Here is a 12,405-nt window from a genome sequence, read left to right as displayed (position 1 = left end):
GGGTGACGCCAAGATCGCCGCAGCCCCAGCCCCGGGGCCTGCCAGGGAGCAGCGGCCGCCCCAGCAGCCCGGAGGGGCAGGCCCGGCAGTGTGCGGAGCAGTGCAAAACCCGCAAGCGTTGCGTGATCCTGGCGCGTGACGTCAGGGATCAGCTCCTCCGGCAGCTGCGCCCCTTTGCTGGCAGCGCCCGGGCAGCGTGCCTGTCGCTCTGCTGCTGGCTCACTCAGCGCTGTCTTTCCCGTGGGCTGGCCATGACCTTGGAAGGAAGGCCGAGGCATCACGCAGGGAGAAAGGCCCTGGTGCATGAACCTGCCTAGCGACAAGCCTGCCTGGCTCCCTGTCTCCATCCTTGACAGGATTACATGATAAAGGTCAGAAACCTGCCGCAGGTGGGGAAGTTTGGAGGAGAGCTGCATTAGCCATGGCAAATCGCTCCAGCACATCCACACACTCTCCCCAGGCTGGTACATCATCGGGACAACTTCACCCTGTTCGTTCGATTTATGCACACTCTGCTGATGCAGCAGAATACAATGGCAGCGTTGTAAGTGCTGCCCAGGTGGAGAACAAGAAAATGTGTTCAACATCAGCAGGGCATGAGAGATGGGGGTTTAACTCCTGCTCTGCCACATATGTCCTGCCTGACTTTGGGCTGATGGCATAGGCATGTGCCTAGGACACTAAAGTGGGAGACATAAAACTCATACTAGGCCAAGAGGCAACTCTTCTGGAACACCTACCTGGAGCTGAACCGGTTTGACTAAGGGTCTCTCAGCAGACAAGGCCCATCCCAAGAAGCAATGTGAGCCTCAGGCAGACCCTTGCCAGAGTTAGAGCCATCGGCACGTTACTACATTAACCCCAACCGCAAAGTTAAAAGCGGCATTAGGCTTAATCAGAAGTGCCCCAGCCTATGACTGCTCCTAAAATTCAGCTACTCTGTCTCGCATTCTCTGCTTCTCCTTGGTGCTGGGACTTGGTTCACACACCGCAGCTTTTTAAATAAAGCATTGGGTATGTATCTTCAAGCCATCGGTGGAGAAAGACTGAGTGGCTTTCCAGCCTTGCCTGATACAGGATTATGGAGGATTCTCGTTACGGCTACATATCCCGGGGCAAGTTGACCAGTGCCCCTATGAAAGGGTTCAGGGTTTTCAGGTGTCATGGTCCAAATCACATGCACTGTCTCCTTGTAATGCTTCTGTGTATCAGCCTGTCATTCCCAGACTCCTTACAGTAAAGCACTGGCAGCCCAAGCTGTCAGTGCTGAAATATATGCATAACTTTCACGGGCCTGATTTCCCTTTAACAGAGAAAAAACATGCTGGTGTTCTTTCTTATTACCCTGTTGACAAAATGTTGGTTTTGTTCCTATGTGGGCCAGGACAGATGAACGTTGCCTTGCTAACGCTCCATAAAAAAACATCTACCCACATGCTCTGAATAGCTTATTTGGTTCTTTTAATACATTCCAGAGAGAGCTTTGTCTCCATGTGGTTTTTCTTCCCCCCACCCTACTTCTCGTATCTGTTTCAGTGAGATAAAGAACTCCATTGCATTCAGAGACTACACTTTTACTGACAATCCTCATGTTTTTTGCACAGCTTACCTGCGCTATTTAGTTGCTAGAAGGCAGACAGAGCATACTTTAGTGGATAACTGGCACCAGCAGGCTACATTTTGATTTGAAATACATGTCAGCTGCTGCTTTCTATAGTTACAGATCAACTAGATAGAACAGATGTCTGTGTTAACCTCGCCTGGGTCAGTGCTGCAAGTGTGAGAAAGTGACCAGTGTATCCCCCTGGCCTACATTAAAGACCATTTCAACAGAGACGGGACGAGCCGGGGAACTGCGACCACAATATAGTCTTTCACCTCTAGGGGCCAGTTTGAATTCAGCCCAAGGTAGCGCTGATTCAACGTGCTGATCATCTGTTGGCTATCTCATTGTTCAGTGAAATAAGTTTGATGGGTCTCAATCTGCTCCTCCCTGGCAGACAAGTATCCGCTTGCCGAAGCTTTTGCTACCATTGGCCATCCCGGGTGACCCCTGCCTGGCAGGCTCCCCTCTTTCCCACTGCCACCTCCCCCAGGGTTAAGCAGGCTGTGGGAACTGGAGTCACCTCTTTACCTGCTTCCTCCTTATCTGGTCGTGCAGGGGATGCCAAGGGTGGTGCTCAGCAGTGCTGGCGCTAGTTCATGCACACAGAACAAGTGCCACTTAAGAGGCATTCATGCCAGTGGCACATCCACGTTAGGTGACAGAGCAACCCAAATACAAGTTCATTATTTTCATACTTTTAGAGCCGGACCTGATCAGCCTGAGCAAAACATCCACAACATCTGAAAAAAATTCCAGTCACAATCTTCCCTCGATACTCACACTTCTAATGCACCACAAATAAATGTCACCCACTGTCAACAGGGGCACTTATCAGGGTCCAAGCAGGTTCATGGGATCATACACACTGAGGCCAGAAGGGAACCACTGTTAATGTCCAGAATATAAGCCAGATTCCCCTAGTTTCACTCCCATCTGATCTAGAGCAGATCTTTCAGGGGGAAAAAAAAAACCAAACCCACAAAAAACCCAAACAACCAAAAAAACCCACCAGCATGTACCCTTGAAAAATTACCGGAGACAGAGAATCAAACACAGTCTGTGAAAAATCAAACAGTTAATTACTTACTATGTTAATTAAAAAAAACAAACAACAACAACAAAAAACACCTAACGGGCCTCATTCTAGTCAGAGCGAGGCACCTAAACCCAATTAATTCCCAGCCCACACTAAGAACGTTCCACAGGTCTCAGTGCACCCAGGGAAGCAGTGTCACTGTCACACATGGGGACATGGACCCACCAAGATCACGGAATTTGTCCAGGTCACACACGGAGATAATGGCAGCAGCAGAGGAGGGAGCATCTAGTAGACTCTGCTGCTTCTCAGAATAATTTTCCCTATATTTAAGTCACCAGAGGTTTTAGGAGGAGGGTGGGGGAGAGGATTCAAAACATATGCAGTTTTCTACTTCTTTTGTATAGCTTTTCGATCCTTTCGCTTCTGGGTTTGGCAACTGCAACTTTCTTCACCCTTGGAGATTATTCTTCAGTTCCTCAAAGAGCCTTCAATTTTCTCACAGATCTCTTCCTTTCACTTAATTTAAACATTTATGGCCAATTCCATGATTTAATAATGAGAAATAAAATTGGAGATTTACTAACTGTAGAGAGAAGACCTTTCATTTCAGCTGGGGATTAAGAAGGGAGTTAAAGGTGTGAATCCTGTTAGCCACGCTGGCCTAACCTGAGCTCTGGCACACTAAAGAGCCCAATCCTGAGAGACACTGAGTGCTCCCTGCTCCCACTGAAGCCAGGGAAGTCCTGTGGACTCAAGAGCACATTGCAGATTTGAGCCCCTTAAGACACAATGCTAGTGCATAAATCCATAGCAGCACTGCCTCATAGATATTTTGCTAATAACTTTCAAGCCTGACTTCATTTAGTACTACCACCAGCCGGTCAACTCCAAGCAGCTTCTCACTACACCATTAATTTCAGGTAACAATTCACTAAGATCTCTGGTTCCGCATAAGCGCTTCCCAAATCACTTCTTCAGTCTCTGTCAATTACCTGAGACTAATGCACCTTGAAGTTACCTTTTAGAGCAAACATTACTCCATGGTCATAACTCTAAAATATTATCAGTAGCCAAAAGACAGGAACAATGCAGCTTTCAACTTCAGAAATTCAGACTGCACATTCAAACACAGAAATAAAAAATAAATCAGTGCTGGTGCAGTCCGAAGATCTATTGGATTTTCATAATTTGGCAATTGCTAGGCATGTTCATAGGACCAAATGGACCTTCAGCCTTTTATTAATTTGATTTCATTTTCTGGATGACTACTATTAGATAAAGGCAGTTTTCTCAGGTACCACTGCAATGGTACTGGCCATCAAATTATGTCTGGCAGATCAAATCTCACACACTTGGGGCTAGACTCACTGAGCTGGCTGCCACCTTACCCTCTCCCTCATGACGTGGGTTCTCTCCCAGACTTGGGCACACAGTGCAGGATGCAGCATACGAGGCTTGCTCTTCTTCAGCTAGCCTGCCATGCTCAGGAGGCTCCCCAAACTCATGTGTGCTCCTCTGATCCGCCAGCATGGCATCTCATGCTTTGGGAAGTGCCGTGGCATGGTCAGGTGCTCACTGATGCAGCCTGAGCAGCAAGAAGGGCAAACCTGGGCATGTATTGCACCTAGTGCCCTTCTCCAGTCAGCTCTGGATCTGTCCCTGCTGTGCAGCACAGCACGGCACCCATCTGTGCCCCTGGTTGGGACACATCTCATTTTGGACCACGACTTCCATTCTGTGCAGCCAGACAAAGAGGGCACCAGCAGAGAAAAATGAGTGCAGACATGAAAATAGCTGGGTCTTCCTCTGCCAAATGCTCTGGATTCATAACTAGTTGTTAGGATGAGATGAGAAGTGCCACTGCTGTCTGATTTTGAAATGGGACTTTGGCTGGGAGAACAGGACAAAAGAGAAGCTGTCTCGCCTTGTGTGTGTAACGATTCCATTACAGGTCTGGATCTCACTCGGAGAACGATGCTGGCTGAGTATGTAGGCTGACAGCATTCATAATAATTAACCATTAATGTTAGCAAACACTTGGCAAATCCCCACCCACTTTCATCCGGAGCGCTCAGAGTCCTTTGCAAACATGAACAGAATAAACCTTGCCAGACCCCTTCCAGTCCTACCCATTAATCCAGAGAATTTCCTCCACTCCTGTTCTCTGACAGGGTATTTAATAAACACAGCGAGGCTGGAAAGTACTCGGGTCATCCCTGTTTTACAACGTAGAGCGGAGGCCCAGGGTGGTGAAGTGACATTCCCAAAGCCCCAGCCGGCGCTGCTGGTGCAGCGATAGTGAGCGGCTGTAGCCTCCATCCCTGCACCATCCCTCCTGTGCTGGGCAGGGCGTCATCCCTATCGCACTGGCAAGGAAGCCCAAGCAGGAAAGGGGATGCAGGCTTTGCCCAGAGTCCAACACAGATCAGCAAGCTGGTAGGACGATAACTCTGCTGCTGTTCTCACTTCTGTGATGCAATGGCCACCGCAGACAGAAATAACCGCGAGCAAAGCATGGGGCAGCCAGAGCACAGTGGCCTGTATGACAGCGTCTCCCGCTGCGCCTGCTATGGCTTGGTGGCATTTTTGCCATTCGGTTTTGCCATCCTTGCTGCTGCTTTCTGACAGCTCCTTGTGGACGTGATTTTGTTCAAAACCACCCAAACAAAACCAGCAGGGGCCTTCATTCCAGAGTAATGATGCTCTCTTGAAATACAGTGTCCACATGGGGGAATTACAATGAAACAGCTTGGTCAGGGTAACTATTACCTCTGCTAAACCAGCAGATATCCCCCACAAAGACACTCCCTTACAAAACTCCGTTTTTACATTCAAGGTCTAGCTTCAAAAAGAAATAACAATCCATTTGACTCAGGCACACGGCCAGCAGCATGCCAGGGCCATCTGAAACGGCCAGCAAACAAACCTTGCTCACAGAAGAGAGCGATCTGGCTCACAGGACCTCAGAGCATGGACACTTGGTAGCCTCCTGCTAATGTCTGGCTCCCTACCACGTCGTGACCTCCATTTCAGCTGTCTGAGGGCTAAAGATGTTGTGGCTGATCAATGGCTCACGAATAAAACCAGAGGCTGTGTGTTCACCTCCTTGTCCCAGTTTAGTTCAGCAAGCAATAATCAGAGCATCCTCTACAGCTGTGCTCACTAACACGCAGGGGTATTTACTGTAGACTCTGGAAGAACAATCAGTTTTAGGCAGGCAGCTCAGACGTCTTAGTGCTCACCTGGGAATAAGAGGTCTTTTTTCTTTTCCTCCCCTAGTTCTTTCCCCTCATTTGCATTCACTTTTGGCTTTGAAATAAATTGCTTTAAATCTCAGCTCAGCAAGAGCTAAGCGTGAAAAGCCAGGAGACTACATTCATGAACATTTCCTGGGAGTTCAGGCAAGAGCCAATCTGAGACCTTTTTTCTATGACTGAGCAACATGAGGAGGAGTATTTTGGGTATGAATAGGAAAGAGAAAGGTGCTTGGAAGGCAGAGATGGAGGAAGAGAAAAGACAGAAGATAACAGGTTTCACCCATACCGGTCTAAATTGCCTTCTCCTCACCAATGTCAGTGACGTTCCCCCCCTTACCTCAGTTAACATTTTGTCCCAAACAAAGCAGCAAGTCCTCTCTGTTTTCCATGCTGCACACCAATCGGGAGTTCTGGCAGCCACCTTGGACCAGCTCGCCGGCAGGCATAGCCCAGCGCAGCTCACAGCTGACTTAGAGGAGCTGAGGATGCGAGCAGTCCTGACGGGCCGAGAAGAACGTCTGTCTGCCAGGAGCAGCCCTTCTCACTGCCTCTGCACTCCAACAGACATTTTCTCTCCCTTGCACCCTAAGCTCAATATACGATACACCGAAAACACAAGTACCATGATAAAAAACAACAGAAAGGGTTAGTCTGGACAAATTGATCAAAGCACGAAAAATACTGTTCCAAAAAAGCCTAAAGTCAAAACCCAAGAAATGTTAGGTCTTTCCATTGTAATAGACCCTTATTTATCACATTGGAAAGGGTACTTCTGAAAGGCAAATGGCCAGCCAGTCTCTTTGATACACGGAGATGCTTCAAGATAGGTATGATATAGAAAACCCAGGCAGAAGATATGTACCGGCTAATCTGACAGTTAGCTCTTTTACAGCCAACTACTGTCATTTCAGTCTTTGAGAACTGCCAGCTACACTGATAACTGCAGACCTAAACCCAGCAGAGGAGAAAGCCTTTGTTAATTAAGCTAGCTTCCTTCATTTTCTTACTGATTTGGCCCCCCCAGTGCTTTCGGGGAGCCGCTGTTGTGTGGCCCTTTGTGCCGGTGATGGAGTGCTGCACGCCCCCCCAGACAGCTGCACACTGCTGGCGAGGCAGGCAATCCTCATCTGCCGGCTAGAATGCTCTCTGGGATGAAATGTTGCAGTCCTGCCACAAATCAGAGTATTAACTCAACTGGAGCACAACAGATTCCCCTGTGGAGGAAAAAAAAGTCTCCCTGAAGGATGCATAAACCTGCCCATTGTCAGATCCAGCTGATAACAGGGCTGATTTTCTCAGCGTGCTATCAGGTTCCAGAGGAGCCTATTTACACTGAATTCATCAGTGCTACTTTGTACCCAGAAGAGTTCAGCTCTGTATTTTCAATCAGTTAGTGGCCATCAAACTCGTAATGGGGTTTCTGGAACTGTGGGTGCTTTATCCTCTGTTCAGCAGGCGTTCCGGCACGCTGAGCCGTTGCTCCTCTAGCTCTGTTCAGGTTGCAGCTCCTCATCGCAGATGTGCTGTCCCCTCAGATATTCAGCAAGAAGGGACCAAAATCAGCAGACTTGCAAGTGTCAGGTGCGAGCCCAGACTTACCTTTTACCATTTCTAATAGCAGTTTGCGGTTCCTTTTGCAGATCACTGGCCTGATTCTGTCTCCACTTACGCCTCTAGGTCATGGGGGCTGTTTCCCTTGCTTTGGAGCGGTGCCTCACTGGCAGGCTCTCCCCCTGACGGGCAGTGCTACTTTTTCCCTCTAGTCAAAGCCCCACAAGAAATTTCATCACCTTCATTGAATACACGAGTGTAGAAGAGAGAAATGCATATCTTGTGGGTAATCTCAGAGCTGAATGAAACAACAGCTGATGGAGGGGCCTTTGATCACTCATGCAGGACTTTTCATAGCCAAATTGTGACAGCTTCACCCCCAAACCTAACACCAAAGCAGCCCTTCCTTGTTTCTTTGCTCTTTCATCAGATCATCAGAAACCAGTCATCATCCAGCCTCCACCAGCAGGCCTTGCTTACAGGTCCCTTTCTTTTCCCATGGGATGTCTCTACCATTCAGAGTCATCACCCAAGAACCATCAAAACCAGTTGCCCACATTCCTGTGTCCAGCCCAATTACCCTGTGCCCGCAGCTGCAGGTACCAGCACTATAGGTATCTCCGCCAGCTTACACATGACAGCTGGGACACTCACCCCTTCCAGACCTTTTCTGTAACTCAGGATCTCTGCAAAAAAAGCAAAGCAAAATAATTGCTATTCCCTTGGTGTCTTCCTTTGGGGACCTCTTCAGATCACCTTTTGGGTCACTTACCTGGTGAGGCACTTCGGGTTCAAGGAGAAAAGCAGACTTGGCAGGGCAGAAGCAGGCAAGATTTCTGCAAATCTGAAATGGTTAAAAAGATTCCTGCTTCAGGACCACTAAGGTCCAAAGGGTTCAGTTTCTATTCTGTAATTTATAGCTCACCATCTTTATTCCTGAAGTCCTGTGGACTCTCACGGTTCACGGGACAACCCTTTTCTATTTTACTTATGCCAGTCAGTTCAGTAAATGCCCCCAGGTTTCACCCATGCAACCCCTGGGGAGAAAATAGCTTTTTATCATCGGGTGAAAATGGAACTGCCTGGAATAACAACAGAAACACGGGTTTTAGTGCATGAGGAGAGATCCCAGGCCTTTTACTTAGGAACCTGCCAGACTGCTGTTGACCCAGCCAGAGCTGGAGAGTTGGCTGTCACTGCAGGGAGAGATGTAAGCCCTCGGCCTCACTGCTGGGCTCCCTGAACAGAACGGGCAGCAGGAGGATCAAACAAAACAGTTAGAGGGGATAAAGCAAAGTATTAAATTTTAATTGATCTAATCTTTGCCTCCCAGTAGAATTTGCAGAGATATCTTACTAGAATTACTCAGGTTTTATCAGGAGACAGCAATACTGGGAAAGTGCCTTTTGGATGGCAAACGACTCCAGATCTTGAACTGCACTAGCATTGGGACCAGCGGAGCAAAAGAGCCCCCCCAACAGTTTCAAAGATGAAAGCAAACACTGAGGAGAGAGAGAACATGTGAGATGCAAACCCATCTGGGCACACATGAATGTGAGCACGGACCCAGGCTTATGCATAATGCTGTCTGCTGTGGGGTCTCTCCGGTGTAAAATCTATAGGTATGTACCAGTGAATAAAAAATATAGGACCTACAGAGACGGAGAAAAGGCATCCAAATGACAGCAGCTTTTATCCCTCCACTGCTCTTCTGAGGTCCATTCCTGCTCTGAGTGCAAACACTCTGAACATTTAAAAAAAAAAAAAAATTAAAAGAGAGAGAAGAGGGCAAGAGGGACATGGAAAAAAACCTCCTTAAAATACAGACCCAGATATAAAGTACCATATGGGTGGAGCGAGCTAACACAGAGATAAAAAGCAAAGACAGTGAGAAACCAGGTGGTTTCTCATCATTTTTTCCCTGACATCCTCTGTCTGAGCAGATGACTGCAAGGTCTTTGGAGAAGAGAGGAATAATGTCTGACTCTGTCAAGATCCCTCTTTATTCACTGTGGTGAAGGGGTGAAAAAACATCAGGTCTGATAAATGATTCATGGAACCTTTTCTTCTGCTAATCTGTAAATAAATTTTAAAAAGCAGCTTCTTTTTGATGAATATATTCTACTGCTCGTAAAAACATGTCAGCCTTTAAACACAACACAGGCACACTCAGATGTCTCCGGTGTTGCTGTCAGTACTTTGAAAGCCCAAGCCTGGCTCCTCGCAGAGCGCAGGGATGGAGGTTTCACTGACTTACCTCACCTGAGGATCTGCCCCGCCGATCCCACGGCACCAGATGCCCAGGCTCTGGCGAAACCTTACTTCATCTCATGCTTGCACCTCCACTGTTCTGTTTAGTCAGGGAGAGGGCAACACCCCACAGATTTACAGATACAAAGGCCAGAAATGACCTTTACGTACACCCCCCTGCGTAACAAGCTCTAAATCCCCTCCTCCACGTCACACGGGCACACTCTGTGCATGCACATCTTACTGCTGTTGTGTGGCAGGCGCTTCTTTTCACATGCTGTTGGAAACAACAGAACAACCCTAATGTGCCCATCACCATGGCATCACATCCTGTTCCCTGCACATCCTCCTCAGAAATATTTGCTGGAGCCAGGCTCCTGACCACGACAACACGATGGATTTCACCGGCGGTACCTAACCCTCAGCCCCGGGGTCAACTGGGCTCTGGTTAGCAAGTCTGGGAAGGCTGTAACCATCGCGGTCCACATCACATGGAAACCTGGGCCCCCTGGACAGATTTCACTGCTGCTAGTTAGGGGTTTGCCCCTTGCCACCACGTGCCGTGGGCTTTCTTTTGGGGGACTTTTTCTCCTGTTTCCATTCAGCTACAGACAACGGCAACGCTGCAGGTGTGGACGCACTCAGGCAGCAGAGACCTGCAACAGCCAAAGCACCTCTTCCCTGTCAGCTGGAGAGCTGCTGCGTTTCTCCCTCAGCAGACGGGCCTCAAACTGTCTCACGATTTTTGTGAATGTTAACAGGGAAGGAAAGAGGAAAAAAAAGCATGATTATACAAGGACGTCTTTTATTTCAGTACATTCAAGACAAAAAGAAAAGAAAACAATTCAAGAACAGGATGTACCCTTCACTCAAGGCTTTATCCCCCCTGCCCCTCTCCATTGTCATCTCTTTCCTTTTACAATCAGAAATTGCATAGAATTTGTTTTTCAATCAGAAAATTAAATTTGTCAATGTAAAACCCATGTCTGTACCAAGCAGAGGGTGAGCTGCTGCTGTTGCTAGGGAAGTAAATATTTTCCTTACATCAGATCCCGGGCTAATAGTTTTCTCAAATGCTGTGCGGCATCGTTGCTGCTAGACATGGGCTGTAAGTCACCCTCAAAGCTGAGGGTGCTCCACGGGTCACGGACAAGGGGAGCTCGCGAGCCTGGGGCAGAGCTCAGAGTCACTTGTTTGGGAGTGTGCAGAGCACGGGCTGCGGACGTGTTGGGGAGCGACGGTGGGCAGCAAATACCACCTCCCTCCGCTGACGGGAAGGGCAGCCTTCCCCAGCACTCCCCACTCTCACCTGCTCCCACCTCACCTTCTTCAGCAGGCTCCCCCACCCACATCCCAAAAACAGAAAGGAAAAAAAGCAAAAGATAACCCCAGAACTAAACAAAAGACACAGAACCCCTGAAATTCCAGGCGTTTCAAGGCCTCTTTGAGTTCACTGTGTTTGTTGGTTGGTTTTTGGCATTTTAATATATATCTATGTATATATATATATTTTTATATATATATATATATATATGTATTTTAACAACTCCTCAGATGGACTTCCAGCAAATGCTGCTTCTCATGGGGAGCGTGTCCCATCCCATCCCTCCCTTCCTCTCTCAGTCCACCTCCCACACTCTGAAATGGAAGAAAGACTTCAGCACCTGAAACCTGGTGCCTTGGAGACTAGGTCCTGACGTACCCAAAATAAACCAAAACAAAATAATGACTCCTCCCTTCCCGTCCCTTATCCACATCAAATAAAAAGACCCTCCCCCCGCCCTTTGAGAACATCCCCCAAGTAAATCTACGTGATGGGGAGACAGCGCCAACATCCTTTCTCCTGGCCTGGAGTGGGGAAGTTCCAAGAACCGCTCTTGGCCCTGGGTGGGCAATATCTGCTACACCAGTTACCCACCACATCCCTCCTTCCTGCCTCGGAGCCGCGCGGTGGCACGGAGACAAGTGCTGGAGACAGGCCAGCCAGAGGACCTTGCCCCCGCTGCCCGGGCTCCGGCGAGACACGGCTCCTCTCGGACGCCGAAACCAAACCCTCTGGCCAGGCCTGCGCGTCAGCCTAAAGGTCCGCCTTGCTCTGGAGAAGCTGGGTAACTGCTTTTAATTTAAAAACAAGTTGACATTGTACAAGTCCATGTTCTGTAAAATGGAACAGGACCCTCCTGGCCCACCCCAACGCCACCTGCCCCAGCACTACTCGGGCTCGCTGCTGTTGGTGGTCTTCTCCCACTCCAAGCTCTCTTCGCTCTGTGCGGGTGAGCCCGCGGACGGCCGTGCCCGGAGCCCCTGAAACCTGCGGCACTCGGGGCACACTCGGATGTGCGTGCACCCTCGGGCAACCAGGGCAGCTTCTTGTGCCAGTCTTTGTGCCAGGGGATCTGGCTCGCCCCCACTGCACAGCTTCCCATTGCTGAGCGTGGTTGTGCTGCGGGCTCGGCGCTCCTCTGGGATAATGGGGCGAGTCCGTATCATTCCCCCTCGCCTCCGACGAGGGTGGAAACTGTCCTTGCAGAGAATGATGTTGCGCAGCTCCGTCACCATTTCTTGGCACACCGACACCTGGAAGGCAGACCCGAGACATACTGCTCACCTAAGTAAGTTGCGAGCCCAGCAGCTGCGTCTGCTCTGGATACTGATGCCAAAGCGTTACAGACTCAGTCGTTAATCTGGCCACCGGCTTTCGA

At 49.0% G+C, this 12,405-nt stretch overlaps 1 protein-coding gene across 3 annotated transcripts in view; it reads right to left on the bottom strand.

Annotated features, from left to right (window-relative positions):
• Positions 1-74: 74 nt before the first annotated feature.
• Positions 75-12,405, bottom strand: part of GRIK4 (glutamate ionotropic receptor kainate type subunit 4) — a 217,996-nt gene continuing 205,665 nt past the window's right edge. For all 3 annotated transcript variants that reach the window (XM_080366403.1, XM_080366404.1, XM_080366402.1), the window contains exon 20: positions 75-12,280. In XM_080366403.1, the coding sequence (XP_080222529.1) occupies positions 11,915-12,280 (366 nt within the window). In that variant the 3' untranslated portion in view covers positions 75-11,914. The remainder of the gene's footprint in view (positions 12,281-12,405) is intronic.

The sequence above is a fragment of the Falco punctatus genome, assembly GCF_963210335.1.
Source record: "Falco punctatus genome assembly, chromosome: 16".
Taxonomy (NCBI): Eukaryota; Metazoa; Chordata; class Aves; order Falconiformes; family Falconidae; genus Falco; species Falco punctatus.
The sequence above is the reverse complement of the archived record's forward strand: the minus strand, read 5'-3'. Positions and strand labels throughout refer to the sequence as shown.